This window comes from Metopolophium dirhodum, chromosome 7 (assembly GCF_019925205.1).
Source record: "Metopolophium dirhodum isolate CAU chromosome 7, ASM1992520v1, whole genome shotgun sequence".
Lineage (NCBI taxonomy): Eukaryota > Metazoa > Arthropoda > Insecta > Hemiptera > Aphididae > Metopolophium > Metopolophium dirhodum.
The window spans coordinates 19,920,718-19,943,464 of NC_083566.1; the positions used below are offsets into that span (position 1 = coordinate 19,920,718).

Here is a 22,747-nt window from a genome sequence, read left to right on the forward strand (position 1 = left end):
AGATCACGAATAAAAACACGATGTATTACGAATCTGTGAGCAAAAAATTGTTTAAGTTTACAAACTACAAAAAATAATATATCATATAAATTATAAAGTATAAACTATAAACTGATATTATTTATTAACGCTATAGTAGAATAATAACCTATTAAAATGGCTTTACACGTTCCAAAAGCTCCGGGTTTTGCTCAAATGTTAAAGGATGGCGCCATGGTGAGTGTCCTGCGAACATGACTAATGACAAAATACTTCAAATGTACTTATTGATCACCTTTGGATTGCGTTAATGTATTTTAGCATCTTTCCGGTCTTGAAGAAGCAGTGTACCGAAACATTAGCGCCTGTAAACAATTCTCTGACACCGTTAAAACCGCATATGGCCCAAATGGCATGAACAAAATAGTCATAAATCACATTGACAAGATTTTCATCACCAACGATGCTGCCACAATTGTTAAGGAGCTTGATGTAAGTGTTCACGTAAAATGTATCAATTTTTTTTTCATGATAGGTATATTTGTTTAGATTGAACACCCAGCTGCTAAAATCATTGTATTTGCGTCTGAGATGCAAGAGCAAGAAGTAGGGGATGGAACCAACTTTGTTATCATTTTTGCTGGGGCATTGTTAGAACAAGCCGAACACTTATTGAAAATGGTCAGTACCCGTATGTTCTTGACTTTTATTAATCAATCTTTTATAATTATTTAAATTGTGATGTTAAAGGGATTAACTCCAGTTGAAGTATGTGAAGGTTTCCAACTAGCTCTTGAAAAGACTCTTGAGTTACTGCCTACCTTGACTTGTCATGAAATTAAAGACATCAAGAATAACGCTGAACAATTAGTAATAACACAAGCTGTAAAATCATCCATTATGAGCAAGCAATATGGCCAGGAACAGTTTGTCACAGATCTTGTGTTAAAAGCTTGCAGTAAGCATTATATTTAATCTTATGATTTAATTTTTAATTTGTATTAAAGTTTTTTATAAACAATGATTTTAGCTTCCATTCTTCCAGAGAAGACAACATTCAATGTTGACAATGTTAGAGTGTGCAAAATTTTGGTAATTATAATTTATAATATAATTATACTCATGTTACTTATATTTTGTATTTATTAATTTTTTGTGTAGGGATCAAATTTATACAATTCTACTGTTGTTAACGGTATGGTATTCAAACGTACAAATGAAGGTGATATTACTAAACAGACTGATGCTAAGATTGCTGTGTATACATGTCCCATTGACATTACCACAACTGAAACAAAAGTATGTTGTACTCTATGACTGTTTCATAAAGAAATACAAGTTTTTATATAATTTAATACTTAATTTATTAATTTTAGGGAACAGTTTTAATCAAATCTGCAGAAGAATTGCAAAACTTCAGCCGTGGTGAAGAAATGGTGCTCGAAGAACAAATTAAAGCAATTGCTGATGCAGGTGTCACTGTGATTGTTGCCGGTGGTAAATTTGGTGACATGGCCTTACATTATTTAAACAAATACAAAATTATGGGTGTTCGATTAATGAGCAAATTCGACTTAAGACGATTGTGCAAATCCGTTTCAGCTACTGCTTTACCTAGACTTGTAAGTATTTATGTTCAAATACTATAACTTTATTTTAAGCAGGGGTATGATTTTTAAAGAAAAATAAGTTTTCCATATGATTTTAAAGGAATAAAAATAATCCCAGTTGTAATAGTTTTATATTTCAGTATATTCTTATACTTGAATATTTTTGTTATTTGTAAAATCTATCAATATTTCAAAATCAATTAAAAATGATTTATCTAAAATATAATTTTTTTGATTTTAACTAAAAATTTAACATAATTATTAATTGTTTAACTTTAGACCCCTCCAAACAAAGAAGAACTTGGTTATGCTGACTGTGTATATGTAGATGAACTTGGAGACACTTCATTAGTAGTATTCCGTTTGGATGGTAAAGACTCTCGAATGTCAACAATTGTAGTACGTGGTGCTACTGATAACTACATGGATGATATAGAAAGAGCAATTGATGACGGTGTAAATACATTTAAAGGCATTTCCAGAGTATGTTGAGAATAAAATATAAATAGTTTTCTTCTGATATTTTGAATAAATAAATAAATGTTCTCAATCTCATTTTAGGATGGAAAATTATTACCTGGTGCTGGAGCCATAGAAATGGAACTTGCCTACCAAGTAGGCTTATATGCTGACACACTGCCCGGATTAGAACAATATGGTGCCAAAAGATTTGCAGTTGCACTAGAAGGTTTTGTTAAAATTTTAGCCGACAACACTGGTGTAAAATCTAATGAAACTCTTGCTGAACTTTATTCCCAACATAGCAAAGGAAATAAAAATGCTGGTTTTAATATTGAAGTATGTTTATTGTATGTGTATTTTGTTTTTCTTAATTAATTTGTAATTTTTATTATTTCCTTAGCCTAAAGGATCATCATTAATAGATGTCACCAAAGCTGGTATTGTTGATTCTTACTTATCCAAGTTTTGGGGCTTGCAGTATGCCACACAAGCTGCATGTACAATACTGAAAGTTGATCAGATCATAATGGCTAAACGAGCTGGCGGTCCAAAAGCACCCGGTGGACGTGCACCTGATAATGACGATGACGCGTAATTTTTTGTTGTACACGCTTGGTATTTTATATTTTGTCCACTAATTTACACTAAAGTACACTAAATGTACACTAAGTTACTAACTCTTAATAATAATACAAAGTATTTTTTTTACTTGTAATGTTAAGAATCAATTTTGTAAAATTCTAATAAATAAATTAAAATGATTATTAATTATTTAATTACCCTTTATTTTATTTCTTCTCTTTAACGCTATCATTTATTATTTTTTTCTTGTAAGTTATTTACAAAATGTGAAGCTATTAATTTTTTCTGATAGACGGCATTATTCAAAACAACAATAATTGAGTTGTAACAGTTGCACATACAAAACAAAATTTTTCTTAAATATATTCAATCTGTTTACAAAATAAAAACATTGTGTAATAAGGATAACATAGAAAAGTATGTACAAACATGAATCACGTGAAGAGGAGACAATTCATTAACAGAACCTCAAAAATAGTTAATTATAATTTATTAAAATAATAAGCCATAATAAAATAGTTATTTCTAGGTAAAACTATAACATATTTTAAACAACTATATAGAATTTTATTTATATACTAAAATACTTTATGAATATTGATGGCCCATTCTATAGTTTAATTAGTATTTTTACATTTTATATTGGGCATATAAAGTAACTGATATACTACGGTTCATAGTATCAAAAATTGACATGTTTCCAAACAAGTAGTGGTGCGCATTTGATTCCTTGTAATGTTAATACCTAACTTAACCTACCCTTTGTGAATATTTTTAAGGATCATCTTTTAACGGTAACATTAATTTTATTAAATGTATTTGATTGAATGTATATCGAATCATGGTTTCTCAAGATGAATATTTTCACCCAAAATAAGTAATGAAATACTTATAATTAATGCAACATTTTTGATTTGGAAAGTTGTTTGCTGTTAAATATTATCAGCTACAGGGGGTGTCCGGAACCCCCTGTTCCAAGGGGTCTGGAGTCCCCCCGTAAAAATTTCTGGATACGGCCTTGACCAGCTATCAATTCATATTCTGACATTGTGATATTAAATTATTAACAGTTTTGTCAAAGAACTTGAAAATAATATTTCAATTATGATAAATGAAAATATGTATATAACCTTTGTTTTCCGGAAGAATAGAGTACCAATGTTGTAAATCATAAGATAAATAATTTATAAGACATTTGTATTTAATTTTCAATTTTTCTTATTTTATTAGTTATTTACACATTTTAAAAATAATTATATAACAAAAATAAAATTGGTTAACATGTTACAATTTATAACAATATTTTAAAAATGTCCGTGAAACTTAGCAAATCAAATATAATATGAAGTAATTTAAATTTAAACATAATTTCAAATCACTTTTTGTCAAATTTTAAAATAAAAAAAATATGTTGGAATTGCTTGCATTTCTAATATTAATAAAGAAGACCATCATATTTACTTGATTAATTGGATAATATTGAGCTAATTAAAACATTTATTATAAAATATAACTATTGTTTTTTAATTAATAATTAATTATTATTATTAAAGGTGAGTATAGGTAGGTAGATTCATGTCTAACATCTACAATCTCAAAATTTTTATGAACATGACTATTATGTTTATTATATAGAAAATTTGATTATTGTAGGCGTAACGGTGTAATGGTTTATACAACATCTACAAAAAAGTTGTACATTTTTTCTTTCAAACCTACATTGTAACTAAAAAAAATATGAGAATTGAAATATTATAAAACTAAATATTGTGTAGAATTTACAGTTTATTTAATTGTTTGAAGCAGCATTGGTCGTATAAAACTATTTCGTTTATTTAAAGACACTAATAAACATGTCTCTGTGTGCTTTCAAATTCGTATAGGCGTCTGGTATATCGTAGTATTCATTTAGCGTTTTAAGAGCATAAAGAGCCGAACTGTAGCTCTATGCGTTTCAATTAGGTATTTTTACATCAGGTTTAAACAGTTATATAATATGAGAGGTATTTACAATATTAATTATCAACAAATTAAAAACGGAAAAAAAAATGAAAAAGGGCCTGTCAAAGATTATTAGATAGCCGCTAAACATACAGAACAGCGCGATTAACTTATAATTATATATAAAGAGGTACACGCAATAAAATTATACTAAGTCGTTTTCATTAAAATTAAGTCAACCGAGGGTGTAGTAATCACTAATCAGTAGTGGTTCACCCCTTCTTCGAACCGATCACAGACGCGCAAAATAAATCAACCGGAAGTCCGTGCGTAATAATTTCTCGGGCGCGTATATAATAATATATAAACGTATAATAATAACATTATGCCGACATCGACCGTACAGGGATTATTATTATTATTATTATTACAGTAGTATATTATGATAGGAACTCTACGGCGAGTTTTTTCCGATGTTTTTCGGTTTGACATCGGTGCCGATCCCTTTGGCTTCGTCGATGGTGTTGGGCAATTTGATGTTTTTACTTTCCGGCAAAGTCATGGTGATGGCCGCGGCTGCGAACGCGGTCATGCCGAACACGAGCATTGTCGCGTACACGCCAAAGTACTCCGTCTGAAAACAATATGTATATTAATATCAATTGACCGTTAAAAACCGTTCGACCATTACAGCGGGTGTTGTCGGGGGGTTTTGTGTGGGGGGGGGGGGGGGGGGTAGTGGCGAACCTGTCGTATAAAAGTAGCAAAGTAGTACACAGTATTATAAAAATGAAAAAGAAAGTTGTCAATGATTTTCCGCGACACGAGACACCAATAAAATTGGCGCTTGCACATTTTCGTGATTTTTTACGTATTTTGTCAAAATTCGAACATTGAATGCTGTTAAAAAAATATTGTGACAGTATTTTCAATATTTTTCAACTTCCATCGTGACAATATAATACAATAATATATACAATAATATGTTAGCATTCTGACCCAACGAATAAAATTTTATCGACATTTATAGAAAAAAAAATTGAAACTGGAAATGTCCGTAACAGCTCAATGTGGATTGACTAAATATAAATAATTTATAAGAATTATATTATTTACACTTTAAGTAAATACTAGGTAATGTAATCAGTAATCAGATAATATATACTACCATCACATATTATTATATTATTCACATTTTAATTTATACACAATTATTATTATAAGCTTCGGTTTCGTGACATACATTTTTTTATAAAATAACAATTTTTAACATAATACAGGTTCCTACAATATTAATTTTATTTCAAATATATAATTTATAAAATAATTCTTATAAATTATTCAAATTTAGTCAATCCCCGATATAATGCTACTGGTTTTTTTCCTATAGTGAGGGAATTTTTTTTCCCATTACCGTCCGTGGGTTGGTAGCTTCTATACTTTCCCTTGTGTCAGGGCCGGATTTAGGGGAGGGCTGAGTGGGCTGCAGCCCAGGGCCTCCACAATTTTATGATATTTAAATTAGAATACAGAAAAAATATTTTATTTATATTTACACATATTTAGAATCACATTTACTAATATTATTACAATCGACGGTGCACACCGATCGCGGACGACATAAACTATCTTATCTAGATTTTTAGAGACCGTTCATTGTCAATAAACGTAAATACATCTATTATTAGTAAGTAAAATAAAAATTTTTAAATGTCCAAAAAAAGTTCAATATTATTTAAGTAAATGAATCGCGGTAAAAAAGTCCAAGTGAAAAAGTCCGGTACATATAATATTAGGTAAAAGAAAAATACGCGATGTGATGCACAATCAAACTTCCATTTAGTATTAATGTAATTGGCTTACCTTAAAACAATTGTTTCTCCTGAAGGAGAAGATCTTTTAAATTATTTTGACGCAACCTACGTAAATGGGCCAGTTAGAAAAGTAGGGGTTGGTACCAAATTCAAATTAAAAATAATAAGTCCACTTTTTCCTCGAATACTTGGAATGTACATAAAACAACGATTAATGGTGACCACCGAACGAATAATGTATGCGAAATCGTGGAATAACAGATTTAGTCATTTAGTTGGCCACAGTCATCCGACTATTTGGACACTAATCCAAAAAATGAGATTAGAAGTAGCTGCAGATAATGCGAAAGTAGCTATCGACAGCATGGGAGAGCCGGTAAAAAAGTAGCAAAATTCAACACAGTTCCGACTAGTTACTTTATGCCAAAGAATAGATAATCATTCAATTACCATTGAAGAATTTTTAGAAAAAGTTGGCCATAATATCAGAACAAGGCCTAGATAAACATTAGAATTTTTTTTTAACATATTATATTTTATGTGACGTATTATGTATATTTTTTTGAATTAATAATGTTTTCGATTTTTGTATATATAGGTAATAAATAATGATATAGTAAGTACATAATTATTGCACTTTTATAATTTATATAATTACAATTTATATTAATACCAACTGGAAGTTTTTTTTACCTAATTATATGATTCGGACTTTTTTACTCGGACTTTTTTTCCTAGGACTTTTTTACCATGGACTTTTTGGTAGTATACCTAAATATACACATGTGGGTCTGAATGATACGAATGTCGTAGAAAACATGATGGTTAACAAGAATATAGGTAATTCATCGTCAGACTTATGAGATTAGTTTTCGGAAATATAAAATACACATTACAGACTATCTGTCTGTAGATAAATTATCGTTATTTGTTCGTTGCACTTATTGCATGTCAGACGTCAGTTAACGTTTTAAGAAAACTTGATTTTCAAAACGTTATTGATAAGTTCGTACAAATAAAATTAAGAAAAGTTCCAGGCATTTAATTTTAATTACTTGACATTATTATTTTTATTATTTTTATTTATTATTTTTCATTTAATTACCTACTTAGTTAATATTATGATAATATTACTTAATATACTAGTTATACTCGATTTATTGTTTTATAATTATTTATTATTAAATAGTAGTTAATTGTTACTACTACTAAACATAATAATAAATATTATTTAATAAGTAAAAAAATGTATTTCCTTGTTTATGTATAAGGCCCCCCCCCCAATATATTCCGCCCAGGGGCCACCACATACCTAAATCCACCTCTGCCTTATGTATAAAATGTCATTAATTTGACATCACTAATTACACTTACCAGGAGCGTGGCCTGAGGCGACAACATCGACCCTATCCGACCGAGCATGGAGCACATGGACATCATGGTAGCCCGCATTTTGGTGGGGAATATCTCCGCTGTCAGCATGTAAATGATGCAGAATGCGATGGATATCGCGAGTTTACTGACCAAAAACAGCGACAGCTTTATCAAGAAGAATTCTGTTTTTAGAGAAAAAGCAACGAAATAATATTATTAATAAATTATAAACAATAAACATTGCTTGATTTGGAAATGAAATACATAGTAAAATTACTCTAAATTCTAATGACACATTCAAAATTTTCGTTCCTACCTAATTAAAATACCAAATTTAAACGTGTGGGGCTTTGCCCCATCCAGCTTTTATGCTATCAAACATATTTCCACAAATCAACAAACATTTCATAACTTATTATACTTACTTTCAAACTTTCAAACCTAACCTAACCACAACTTCAATATGTATTTACACTTTATAGTAATATATTAGTTACGTTGTAACGACTTAAAATTATCTAAAATAAATATTTTTAAAAACGTTAGTGTTTTTTGTTTTTAAATTTTTTTTTTTTTTAATTGGGTAACCCGCGGCAACATGGGCCATTGGGTGTGGGGAGGGCACTGTAGGTTTTATATTGGGTAGGTTGGTACACGTGTGTGTTTGGCAGAATTTCTAATGGGGCACCCATAGGTTTCTGCCGTGCCCCGGGGTGGGGGGATGGCGGCACTTGTTCTCCGGACACCGTGACTTGCACGGAGAAAAATGCCGCCCAGTGGTCGAGGATCGAACTCGGACCGGCTGTGCCGAATCCGTCGCGTTAGACCGCTCGGCCACCTCGTCCCCCCGTTTTTAAATTATGAGTGGCTTGAGTTAAATGGATCACTCTGTATAGTAATATACATTATACATTGCAGGACGTCCGTTTAATAATATGTGCGAAAACTTGTATTCTAATATAATACGCATTAGTAATTATGAGTCATTACTCTCAGTAGGTACTCACCACTGGGCATCAAGTTGTACATGACGCAAGTGACGCCGCTGAACACAAACATGCAACTGAGTGACATTTTTCTCGACATGCCTTCCATTATCAGCCAGTTCAACAGACAAGCCGGGATCTCGACTAACAACACTAACGAGAAGTTCAGATACTTGTCTCCGGCGATGTCCGTCGAGCTTATCGTCAGACCGTAGTATACCAGGGTCACCGCTATCCTGGCAGAGGTAAAAAATACACAATTTTCAGTAAGTTAATCTGCACGCGTCAATATAGGTAGTATACCTCGCAGTAATAATACACAGGCAATTCACCAAGCATGCTCACCCCCATTTTATACCACTTGATTAATAAAATATAATAATAATACAAATAATAACGATGTCATTGAAAAGAGTGAATAATTTTAAAAAACCATTATATTAGGTATTTTCTGAAATGAAGAGTGTTTTACGTTAAATGGATCACTCATTCACTCCGTATACTTATAATGAACATATTTTATTTAAAGTTTTTTTTTAAAGATTAATATAGTGACACAGTGGTAATAGTGTGTAAAAATACAGGTAGGTATGTTATCAGAAGTTTATCACGCAGTCCACGGTCAGATTCCAATATTCCATTTGCTGCATAAAAGTATATTTTGAGATACCAATACGCAGTGTTGGGAAAGTTCTTTTTTAAAAGAATCTCGTTCCGTTCCCCGTTCATTTCTTAACATAAGAACTCGTTCCAGATCCTTGTTCCTTATTTAAAGAAGAAACTCGCTCCAAATCCAGTTCCTCTAAAAAAATAACTCGTTCCAATCTTCGTTCCTTTTTTTAACCAAGTTATTTAAAAAATTGCTGTTTTAGAACAATACCTTTTTATTCATAATGTTAGGTAAATAACAACAAACAATGGATTAAACGTTAAACTAAAAATACCTTCTTACCACGTAGAAAAAAAACTATATATTACAATTTAAAATATGTTTTTAAAATTAAATTTTTTAAAAAAAGGACTCTTTCCAGGACTTGTCTTATGTGACACTAAAATTGACTATGCATACGGACACAAAACCTATTTTTTCATTCATTTGCTATCTTAAAAGTTTTCAAACTTCAATTCTGTACGTGGTTTTTCACAACAAATCGAAGGATATTCATTATTTTTACACAACGATTTCGGTTAACGCGACTAGGCAGTCGGCGGGTAAGAAAGAAATCTTGATGTTTGTGCAAATACCTACTAACATAGGCGCAATTTGGACAACTGATTTGGGGGGGGATAAATTTATAAAATCAATACAGACCCGCATAATTTTTTTAATAGGTGGATTTAAGAATGAATATATTTAAAAACTTAGGGGGGCTAAGCCCCCCTAGACCCCCCAAATTGCGCCTATGCCTACTGATGATAAGGCGAACACTATTCTTATTTGGTTACACGTATGCTTTAAATGTATTAATTATCAAGTGTGCACCGTGTGACGTGCGTGTATACAAATGTGCCCATATCATGACAAAACCGTAAAGATCGATCTTACCACACGTACGAACACCTGATCATCCTCCAGAATATTGTTGAAGAACGGATTATGTCTTTTATAATACTGCCGAAATTTGCGTCTTTATCGTCTTTATCGTCCACACTTTCCAAGGTCTGCGAAAGTTAATACATAGGAAATGCATATTATGCGTTCGATTCGTTTAGTGATTAAAAATTGAATATCATTAACTGTACAGCGAACACGCTTAGATGAGTGTAAAATTTTAATTTAGTTTTAAATAATATCACCAGTACTTGGGTGTTTGTAGGCAGGTCGGGAAAAGGCTTTTTATTGACAGCCGCTATTTTCTTGAGCGCGTTGATCACTTTGTCGTGTTTGCCTTGACTTTCTAACCACCTCATCGATTCTTCTGTTAGCCTGTGTAGAAAAAAAATATTTATCGTTTGTCGTTGCTAAAAAAAAAAAAATAATTCCAAGATAATAACCAAAAGTATGACAAGAACAGCAATCCCGGGATGTTTACTAGCCGCAATAAAATCCTCCAGTCTTGCACTAGGCTGGCGATATAAGCCACTAAAATAGAGCCAACCGGGAGGAAACATTCTAGAATCGAATAATAGAGTACACGCTGTTGTGGCAAAAACAGCTCCATCGCTATAATTAAAGAAACACTCCATTTTAAATCACACGTCACAATGTCAAATTCTTGTATATTCAGACATTCAGAGCATTCTAAAATGTCGCGAGACTGCATGCAGGCCGTTTTAAAAGTAGAAGTATAATAGATATAATATTTAATACAATGCATAATATCAGTAACTATATTTTATTGGTTAAGTGTGTCTTTAAAATTTGAGCTTCTGGTGATTTACATACCTAATATAAAAGTAACCGTGTAAATTCCACTGGACACAATCGAAGACACAAATTCTAAAACCATGAACATCGAATAACTGTTTGAAAATGACTGGATTATACATAATGCGGCTGATGTAGCTGCACAAAACACCATAGTGAACTTTCGGCCGTACCTACGAAAATTCGTATAAGTGTATTAATATTAGAATATTTTTAACTATATTATACAATGTGTCCCGTGAAGAAGTGACCAATCAGCGTCATACGATGTATACCTTAAGACGGGCTTAAGTTCAATAAAATCCCTTTAAAGGATGGATCTAACTTTTTTATTTTTTTTGAAATGAGCAATTTAATTTTTTTTCAAGCATACTTACAGAACTTACCATAGATAAATTGCGGATAATTTGCTGATGTATTTTCAAATATTTTCAACTTGTTATATAGTAATTTTATTTTTATTTTAAAGCTATTTTACTGTGCTATCAATTAACGTACACAATCAAACCAGTGATGAACAAATTTTTTTTTATTAAATTTAAAAAAAGTAGAATAAAAAAATAAAAATTATAACTGCAGTAGTAAATTAACGGCGTTATTTGGAATTATACGATATTTCCTTTTAAAAATGCTATTTTTGATTTTTCCCAAAATGTTTCCTCTTTTAATTCAATAAAAATAATTTGTATACTTCTGGTTTGATTGTGAATACCTACCTATGTTAGTTGATAGCACAATAAAAATAAAAATAGCTTTAAAATAAAAAAAAGTGGGTCATTGTAATGGAAGGTGTTAAATTTGAATTCAATGATATAATATAATTGTATTAGAAAAACGATTTTGAGCGAAAACGGTCAGTCAGCCTATGATATTACCAAGTATATTTGATGATATTATTGTGAATAAAGTAATTTATATATAACTTATTTACATGGAATCTTGTTATAAATTTTCAATCCTTAGCTATAAAAGTTGAACATTTTATACATTTTTAACTACAAAATAATTATTAAATTTTAAATTTGATACATTTTCTCAAAATTTGAACTTTAAATCCTTAAAAAAAAAAAAATTGTGCCTATGTATTTTTAATATTTTTCAACTGCTATTGTAAAAATATATCATAAGCCTGATTTCCCCCAGGAAAAAAAAAAAATTGAAAACTGACAATGGTCCATATACAGCTCAAAAAAAGTCAAAATATTTTTAAAATTTTATGATGCATAGCAAATGAATTATAAACATTCAGTAAAATTTTCATGTATCTACAGTTATTTGTTTTTGAATAACAATAAAATAACAAAACTGCTACATGAGATATCGAGTGAATATCCAATATTGTGAAAATATGAACTTCAAACGCTCGTAAAAATTTAATTTGACTTTCTTAGAGATATTTTTTTTTTCGATAAAGGTAGATAATCTTATAAAGAATCTTGTATTACATTTTAAAATCTTAGATTTAAAAAGAAAATTTTTATGAATTATTAACTCAAAACAATTTGGTAATTTTCGTGATTTTTCCATATTTTGTCAATTTTTGAACTTTAAATGCTTATAATAAAAAACTGTGACTAAGGATTTTTAATATTTTTCAAATGTCATTGCAACAATATAGTAGGAGTCTTGTATTAAATTTTCAAACTTTTTTACCCAACAAATAATGTTTTATTGATATCCTTAGAAAAAAAGACTAATAAAATTGGAAACTGAAAATGTTCTTAATTAATTCAAAAGAAATCAAAATATTTTGAAAATTTTATCGTGTATAGAAAATGCTAATATAAATGACCGTTGAAAATGTAATGTGTATACGTTCATTTGTTTTAGAGTTACACCAAAAACCAAAATCAATTTTGTGGAAAACCGATTTAACGTAAAAATTCCCGTTTTTCCTTAATTTTTATGTTGTTTTTCTGGCGCTTTTGAAAACTATTGGAAATTTTAAATTTTGACCTCCCCAATGCACCAACGATATTCACTTTCCCATCGAACAAGATACTGAAGTAGAAAATCCAATCATTGTTTCGACTACTTATCGTGTACACAGACACAAAAATAAAAAAATTTAATAAAAAATAAAAAAAACACACATCATTGTAAAATCAATACATTCATCGTTCCACTCAGAATCTAAAAAGTTGAAAAGTTTTGAAGATACATCAACAAATGTGTGGTAGGTTCGGTTTAATTTAAAAAAAAATTGACATGCCAATCACTAAAAAATAAAATAAAAAGTTAGACCCCTCTTTAAAGATGTTTTTTTGCATTTACTATTAAGGTATACTATCATAAAATGACGCCGGCCGGCCACTTCTTCACGGTACCTATAAATTATAATATATTGAAGGAATATAAAAGCATAGTGCCTTGTGCTATACAAGTTGATTATTTGAACACTCATTGTCATGAAAAGTGCTATACGGTTTTTGGAAATATTTTTTTTTTATAATTTGAGGTCAATACAAATTAATATTTTTTGATATTTTTATCGTTCTATAGTTTTTTTTGATATTTTTACATCGAAATTCTCAGAAAAATATTCTACTTAAGAATATGAAAAAAAAAATGTTTGCTGTCATTAAACAAGGTAAAAAACTTAAATAATGGTAACGATAAAAAAGAATGAAAATATTATGTTCTTTCAAAAATATTATTTTGTAATGACTTAAAATAATATGTATAAATACTTCCAAAAATATAGAAATTTTTCTCGCGAAAATTAGTGTTTGCCTTTAAAACACTATCTGTAGTAATTACCCGTGTATAGGTATAAAAGGTACATCATGTTACAGTAGAATCTTAATGTAATGTAACGTAAAAGAATATTAATTAAAAAAAAAACACGTTGCTATTACATATGGGTAGCTGATAAAAGTGTCTCATCTGACTCATCTACAACAATCGAGTCATTCCTTAACGATAATGTGTATAATAATTTGTAACCATCGGTGTTGGTTTCTTTGGAAAACGTGTTGTTTGCTTAAAACTCCGTCTGCACTCTATACGGTCCCAAAAGATTATAACTATCATTAAAATACCAGGAATGATTAACCACGTGCTGACTCGATGCAATCGAAAAAACGCAACGTTACCCCGTAGGTACATCTTATACTATGATAAGTAGATAAGTTTGTGTTATATACTTATACACAAAAACATTCCTCTAATGCTTCGTACGCATAAGTTTTCCCATGTATGCGTAGGTATAGGTTATAGGTATAATTGTGCCGAGCGAGCCACCGTGTTTTTCCCAATTTTACACGACGATAAGGATGCTATAAATTATAATATTTGATGCAAGTTTAAATTCTCAACAAATCTTACTTATAGCTTATTTTTTTCGTGAATCGTGTTGGTTTCTGTAATTATTAGTTTTGCAGTTTTTGCGTGTGTTTTGCCTACGTGTGCATTTTAAAGGCGCTCTTTTATTTTTATACTTAGTGCGATCCTGCCGTGTTGTTGGATACCTATATATAATACATAAATACGGAGTATTTGGTAACATAGTAATTTTTTTAAACATTTTTTGAATTGTCTTACGTTAAAAGATATAGGAGGCCTGCAATAATAATAATTCAGGGTAATATGCGTACTAATGTACTATATGATATTGATATAGAATAGGTATAATATAATAATATTAGACGTTTTATGTGGGTATCTACGTAATAAACTAATGTGTATGCTTTATATTCATATAATAAATTATTCATTTAAATTAAAGTGTATCTGTGTATGATGTGGCCATGTGGGTACATAATAACTGGCATTAGACATATTACATATATCAATAGATCGTCGGATACCTATACTGGCTAGGTTTATATAGTTCGTAAGACGGAGACGACACATGTGGATATCAGGGTGTGACATCCTGGGAGCTATACTTATAATAATTACTATTACACATTTTGGTAAATTATATTTAACTTAAAACAGACACTATCAATAGCAGAAAATCAAATTGTTTTGTTGTCCTGTAAAGTTTCAAAAATTGAGATAGGTGATGTTGTAAAGATTTCAGATTTATAAGTTGCACTCACCTGTCAGCAACGATCCCTGACACTGGTATTCCGATAAATTGTCCGAAGTTGTTGATCGTTCCCACCATTGACAGCTTCCATTTGTTATCCTCACACATGAGTCCAAACTGTTTAATAACAATATACGTATATTAATAATCGGTACAGGGTGGTTTTCGTAATGATATATATTACAGCCGTTTTTAATTTTTACTATACGTATAGGAATTTGTTGAAGAACTTGGTCAACGTTTAAGATTTAAGTTTTAATATTTATATACATATAGTAAAAATAATAATATATATTTTGCTTATAAATTCATAATATTCATCATCAATATTTACAGAAAAAGTATTGTTTCAAAATAAATTCTAAAAATTAAGACTGTATCAAAAAATTATTATGATATAATATATTATATAAATAATATATATTATAATAGTATAACATTTAAGTTTAAGCGTACATTTTATGTTATATAAGATATAACAATAATATAATTAAACTTTTTGTCATCCCGATTACTAGGAAAACATTTTAATGTACCTATATGATTAATGTCAATATTATTTGTTAAAATTGTTTTTATATACATTCATATACAGCTTAATTGTTTATAAGATTAAAGTTATTTTAAATTAAAATTTAAGTTTATAAAATATTATTAATGTATTTTAATATAATATTATATCGAATTAGTTTTGATTATATTATTATTATATTCCTACTACAAATTAGTTTTTGGCGTAGGTATTACACAATATTTGACTGTAACGGATAATATTGTTAGCTTTTCGAAATTCTAAAAACTAAAAAATTTCCCCCTGGAACACTAAATTTCACGGTCACGCGTTATACGTGCGGTTTACCATAATAATGTTCTGAAATCGTTTATAGATACCTCCGTGCCGATGGTGTTTTCGAACTCTTCGAACACCCAACTGTCGCGGCACCACTCAGTCAAGCTTTCGTTGAATCCACCGGACGAGCACCGCGTACCGTTTATCAGCGGACCAGACAACGCAGCATACCGCAAACACTTGCGAGGCTGATTTGTGTCGTTTCTATAAGGAATCGTGAATCGCAACCATTCAGGGTCGTAGATACGTCCTTCCGGGTTCGGTGCATCGCATTCCGGTATTTCACACCTACAGTAACAACAAAAAGATGTCTATTAACTTTTTTTTCAACATTTTTCTTTTCTTAAAGTACGTGTACCTAACCGCGATTTTATAACTTTTTACAAATATTGTCGCTATTTTTTTTATCCTCGAGGATATCGATGTCAAGCACGCAGCTCATGTACGATGTACCTATAGTCATGAACACATATTATGTATACTGCAGTAATATAAAATATTTGTTTCACATGTTGAAATAAAACAAGACAAAATAGTTCACTGCCCATGTGATAATACGCAGGGGCAGGGATATGTTATAACAACACACAATATTGAATATACGAACGTTTCATATTATACACATTTACGAACGTTCCAAAAGCCAAACGCACCCAGAATTAGTGTAACTATAAAAAAATACTATAAAATGGTTGAGGAGTTCCTGACTCTCAAGGAGAGCGAAGAGAGAGCTTCCCAGGCGGCGAAGACAAGCAAGGGCAAGCCGGCTTGAGAAAAGGGCACTCAGTACGTGACGTCCAGGATGGCGGTCTTACGCCGTTCCGAGAAGACGATCATTGAACGCGAGATCTAGGGCGGCAGACTTTGGTCGGCCCGCGAAAATCTTTGAATAAAATAATAATAACAGCTGTACATTAAATTATGTGAGGGTATTAGACGGGGCACCTCCTGGCTATCCCTATGTAGCTTTGCCAACTGGAAAGGTTAGCTCTCATGATGTTTGTAGTTAACACAGTACCTCTTCGCTGAGGAAAGTAAACTTCGGCACATGAGAACAACCAACATTTTATAAATTATTGACTTAATAAACGATGTTACATGGGGACTAAGCCATGTGAAAAACAGTCCGGCTCCCATGTAGTGATGAAAGGGGAAAAAAAGTTAAGTATTTATTGTGTGACAAGGTAATGAGCAAGTTGTATGAATTATTAATTAGTGTTATAATCAGATAGTCTAATTTAACTTATAATTATTATAAACTAAACACAGTACAGTCAAGTGCCAATCTCAGGTCATTTCGAATGTTAGTCGGTTCTGAATTTCTGATATAGACGACGTTCCGAACCTATATTTTTAATATTAAGGTTGATTCGAATGTCAATCGGCCCCTGGCGGGTAACGCAGTAGTGTCGTAAAGCCTAATTAGTATTAATTAAGATATTAATTAAAATAATAATTTTAAATAATATCATTTAAATCGTCTATTCAATTATTAGACATAAAGTAAACTTCAGACTAAAATATTTATCAATACTGGTTTACTATACATTTATTATACAAAACTCCTATACATCGTGTTTATTTCTCCGGTTCTCGTGTTGCACGTCAGCCTCCAACTGCGGTCTTTATATTATGAATATAAAACACTGCACACATGTAAGTAAGTTGTTGCCTCGTATTTTACTTAATATAATAGTTGATAGACCTCCCAAATCGACGCCTTTCACATGACAATCTCACACATCTGGGATTCTTACCACCACTTACTTGTTCTATTTGATTTAATACATTTTATTCCACCACAATACTTTTCTTTATGTCTTTGTACTGCAAATATCGAATATCTGATAGGTAACGAGCATTAAAAGTTTTGACGAGTGACAGCTGCCGTACGCTCTTCTTGGTATTTAAGCACCCTATATTAATTTGTTAATTATATTATAATTTTTAGTTAATTTTATTTATTTCATACGGTGGCCGATTGTCGCGATTCTCATCAATTATCCTATACATTTATTGCTCACAGTGATGTATTATACATTATAGCATTATAGCAGTTATTATATTTTTTAAATATACATACGACAATCAGTTTTTATTCAACCGTTGATATTTTTTTTTCGTTTTATCTATCTACTTACACGAAGAAATGTGTCATAATGCATTTTTTTTTTGGAATATTTACCTACCTTATAATCTATGCCACTTCTCGTATAAAATAAAAATAGATGCTTAAATATTTCGCTTTTTTTGACATTATACCTACATGTCATTATCGCAGTTAATTTTTATATGCAATCGTTATAATATTTTCGGGTAGAAATTTAAAAAAATGTATACCGATAAACGCTTCGCTCCGCTACCTCTGAAGTAAGAAAAATACATACCACCAAAAATCACTATCAGTTTTTTTATCACTTATCATACAAATTACAAGTTATGGAAATACGAATACCATTATAGATACAATATGTACCTACCTACATATTATATAAATTATTATATGATTAGATGTAGGTAGTCCTTCTTCCAAACAGATAATGCAATTTGATAATTGGTAAAGGAAAAATGCATAAGAAAAGTGAATGCACAACTTTATTTATTTCACATTATTTCACAAAGAAACAAAATATCCTAGGTTAAATAATATTTAATTTGAATATTTGTATCATATTGAAATCTCTACGAATCATTAAACAATTAAATACTACTTAGGAAATTTACTTATTGACAATTCTTAACAATTTAATTAGTTTAATAAATTAATAAAAGTACATAAGATACGAGATTCCAAGGCCAAAAAGTTGGAAGCGTCAACTATAAAAAAGTTGGGCAAGTGGGTGTTGCTCTACTGTACCTACAGTAGGTTACTAGTGGGTCACTGTAATGAATGGTGTTAAATTTGAATTCAATGATATAATAAAAAAAAAAACGATAAGAATAAGAAAAGTGTAAAGAAAAACGATTCTGAGCGAAGACGGTCAGTCTGCTATGATACTACTTTGTATAATTGATGATATTATATTGAATAAAGTAATTTATAAATAACCTATTTGCATGGAACCTTGTTTTAATTTTTCAATTCTTAGCTATAAAAGTTGAATATTTTATAAATTATTAACTACAAAATAATTATTAAATTTTAAATTTGATACATTTTGTCAAGATTGGAAAATTAAATGCTTATAAAAAAAAAATTCTGCCAATGTATATTTAATATTTTTAAACTGCTATCTAAGCAATATATCAGGAGACTTGTATTCAATTTTTACACTTTCTGACCCCAAAAAAAAAAATTTAATTGACAATTATAGAAAAAAAAAACAAAAAAATGCAAAATTGAAAATGTCAGCAAACAGCTCAAAAAAAGTCAAAATGTTTTGAAAATATTATCAAGTATAAAATATACACATAAAGTAAATTTTAAGTATCACGGTTATTCGTTTTTGAATTACAACAAAGTAAGAAAATCGCTACATGATAAATGGAGTGATTATCCAAAATTGTAAAAATTTGAACTTTGAGCGCTCATAAAAATGTAATTTTACATTCCAGTATACATTTTTTTTAAGTTAATGTAGACTAACTTATGAGAAATCTTGCATTGAATTTTAAAATCTTAGATTTAAAAAGAAACATTTTTATAAATTTCTAACTCAAAATAATTTGCACATTTTTGTCGTTTTTACATATTATTTTGTCAAGGTTTGATCTTTATACTTATTAAAAAAATGTGACTATAAATTTTTAATATTTTTCAAATATCGTTGAAAAAATATATTAGGAGCCTTGTATTAAATTTTCAAGCTTTTTTACCCAACAAATAAAGTTTTATTGACATTCATAGAAAAAAAAAACTAATTAAATTGGAAACTGAAAATGTCCGTAAACAGTTCAAAACAAATCAAAATATTTTTTAAATTTTATCGTGTATAGAAAATGCGAATATAAACAACCAGTGACAATTGCATGTATATATGGTCATTAGTTTCAGAGTTACACCAAAAACCAAAATCATTTTGCCTAAAAATTCCCGGTTTTCCTTAATTTGTCTTTTGTTCTTCACGGCGCTTTTGAAAACTACTGGGAATTTTAAATTTTGACTCCCCAAGGTACCAATTAGATTAACTTTCCTATCACAAGAGATACTATTGAAGAAAATCTAAGCACTTTTGCTGTCCTAAAAGTTGATGACAGACACAAAAAAAACACACATCATTGTAAATCAATAAATTCATCGATCTGCTCAGAATCTAAAATTTCAGGAGAGCAAAAGAAAATTCGTAAAATATTTTTATATAATCCATAAGTTTTTAAAACGAATTTTTATTTTACTAGGCTACGTTCAGTAAATAAAATATATATTGGATCACAGTTTATAAATGTACAATATTTACTTATACAAATACTATAAATGTATAACATTAATGATTACCTAGTAATTATAGAAATTATTGTTCGCTTACTCTGTAAAACATAAGTTATCTGTATTTTTTTTTATTTCATATTAAGTGTATGATATAAATGCTCATATATAGATTTAAAATAATTATTTTGATTCTAGATGTGATTGTTAATTGTTAAACCTACAATAAAATATAAGTGATTAAAGTTATTTAAATAGAATATCAAGTATCAACATAATGGCTACCCCGTACGGTACAATAATTGTAGTGAAAACTAATGAATTATATAAAATTAAAATATGATGTAACCTACGTCATACATTTTCTTATTTGATAAAATCGGCAGTAACTATAATATTATAATTATAATAATATAGTCAATTTATATGTTCATTGATTCTCCGTTCTGGCGTTTTCATAATAATATAAAAATATGAGTTTTGAAAAAATTTAAACTTCAAACAAGTATAAAAATATGTTGCCAATATATTTTCAATACTTTTAAATTTTTATAAGTATAACTTATAAGTTATAACATATAAGGCAGATTGCATTAAATTGTCAAGTTTTTTGACAAAGCATAAATATTCTTATTCATACTTATAAAAATAAAACTTCAGCAATTTATAAATTTCAAACACCCGTAAATAGCTTAAAATTTCTGTTAAAATTAGTTTGAATATTTTGAAAATGTCTTCGTGTATGGAAAATTATAATGTAAGTAATAGGAGATTGTTTTTTTAAACACTGAATATTTCCGTTTTTTGGTATTTTGTTTGTTTTGTATTTTGCCGATTATTATGCAAATTACTGGGAATTTTTACATTTGATCCCCTACCCCAAAGTGCCAACTAGATCAAATTTTCTACCAGCCTCAATGAGCTCAAGAGCATTTTTACTCCTCTAAAAGTTGTTGACAGATGAACAAAAATAAAAGAACGCATTGTAAGACCAATTACATTCATCGCATCGCTCGGAGGTTAAAATAGTTACAGTTAAATATAGTTTTAATAACGCTGAAGCACTCCCAGTATTTTCATTGAAATTGCGCATTTGCTCCACTGAGGAGTATCATGTCGTTTCGTTAGTTTTTGTTTTGTTTAAAAAAACTACAGGTCTGAGCCCTGAGGTCGACTCTCCGCGGTTGCACATCTCAATAATAATAATAATAGTAACCCGTATAGTATTATAGTCTGATCTGATTAGACGGTGTTTATGGTAATGCACTAATGATGCATATCAAAGGAACCGTATCTAATACGTGCCCAGTCTCAGACGGAACGGCATCGTATGTATAAATATAGTGATCGATATTATTATTAGTGTTTTCCACGCGTTTACCTGTATTTCAAATCGCTGGCGGTGAAGACGTAGGTGACCGGCGACACGTTCGAATACATAATCATTAGGCCGAACAGCATGCAGCCCATGAACTGGTACCGGCCCATGCCCAACGACACCAGCACATTGTCGATGTCCACCATTGTGTGCGAGACAATAAATAATTCGAAGTGATTTGCTCGAATGGTTTCCCGAAGACGGTGGTACGAAAATCGCCGAGAATATGTCAACACCGCCGCAGGACGTGCTGGATGCGCCTCTGTTCACGGACACGAACTGCAGCAGGACTGCGCGATGCAAGGCAACAATATTATTAACGTAACGTCTGCAGCCGACGGCGGTCCGGCGACGAGTGCGCAACGTGAAACCGGTTTGCTCCGGGTCTGGTCAGAGGTAGACAGTATATTATACGCTTGAATTGTATTCAAGCATAATAATGATATATTTACATATTATTATTATTATTATGGATCACACGCGTAAGATTATTTTTTCAGGCACATATCACTACATAAGTAGCTTGTTTGTGATGATAATTTCGTTTAATTTGTCAACGTACACATTCGTACTGCAAAAATATTATTGTTATAAACTTACCATTACAACGCACCTATATTATAACATACGACGAAGGGCATCGTGTTTCGGTCTATACTGTACGACGTTCAGACACTGCACGAAACACACACAAACACAATATGACATATTACTATAATGATATTGGGCAATAAGCGATTCGTCTCGCGGTGTTCGCAGCGACCGTACAATTTAATGTTTGCTGCGTTTGCACTGTGTTTGCACCGCCCGGCGATTATAATATGAAATTCTGGATCGCCGCACTTATATTTTATTGAAATGTGCGCAACGCGAAATAAACCACTCGACATTATAATATTACACACGAGATGCGCTGTTTCAAATATACAAGGTAATTTACCAAGCGTACTCGCGCTCATTGTTTCCTTTATAGTAATGACATTTTTTATGTTTTGATGTTT

General features: G+C 30.5%; 2 protein-coding genes across 2 annotated transcripts; one reads left to right on the plus strand and one right to left on the minus strand.

Moving 5' to 3' along the window:
* Positions 1–2,827, plus strand: LOC132948356 (T-complex protein 1 subunit theta-like). The gene is made up of 10 exons (XM_061018786.1): positions 1–216; positions 301–471; positions 529–660; positions 730–937; positions 1,010–1,071; positions 1,141–1,278; positions 1,356–1,601; positions 1,869–2,072; positions 2,151–2,387; positions 2,452–2,827. The coding sequence occupies exons 1-10, from the start codon at positions 157–159 to the stop codon at positions 2,644–2,646; spliced, it is 1,653 nt and encodes a 550-aa protein (XP_060874769.1). The 5' UTR covers positions 1–156; the 3' UTR covers positions 2,647–2,827.
* Positions 2,828–2,955: 128 nt separating this feature from the next.
* LOC132948357 (organic cation/carnitine transporter 2-like) lies at positions 2,956–22,538 on the minus strand. The gene is made up of 11 exons (XM_061018787.1): positions 22,347–22,538; positions 21,750–22,132; positions 16,044–16,290; positions 15,163–15,269; positions 11,135–11,289; positions 10,744–10,912; positions 10,552–10,675; positions 10,295–10,410; positions 8,770–8,984; positions 7,763–7,944; positions 2,956–5,208 (listed from the first exon to the last, which is right to left on the minus strand). The coding sequence occupies exons 2-11, from the start codon at positions 21,890–21,892 to the stop codon at positions 5,029–5,031; spliced, it is 1,638 nt and encodes a 545-aa protein (XP_060874770.1). The 5' UTR covers positions 21,893–22,132; positions 22,347–22,538; the 3' UTR covers positions 2,956–5,028.
* Between the last annotated feature and the right edge of the window lie 209 nt (positions 22,539–22,747).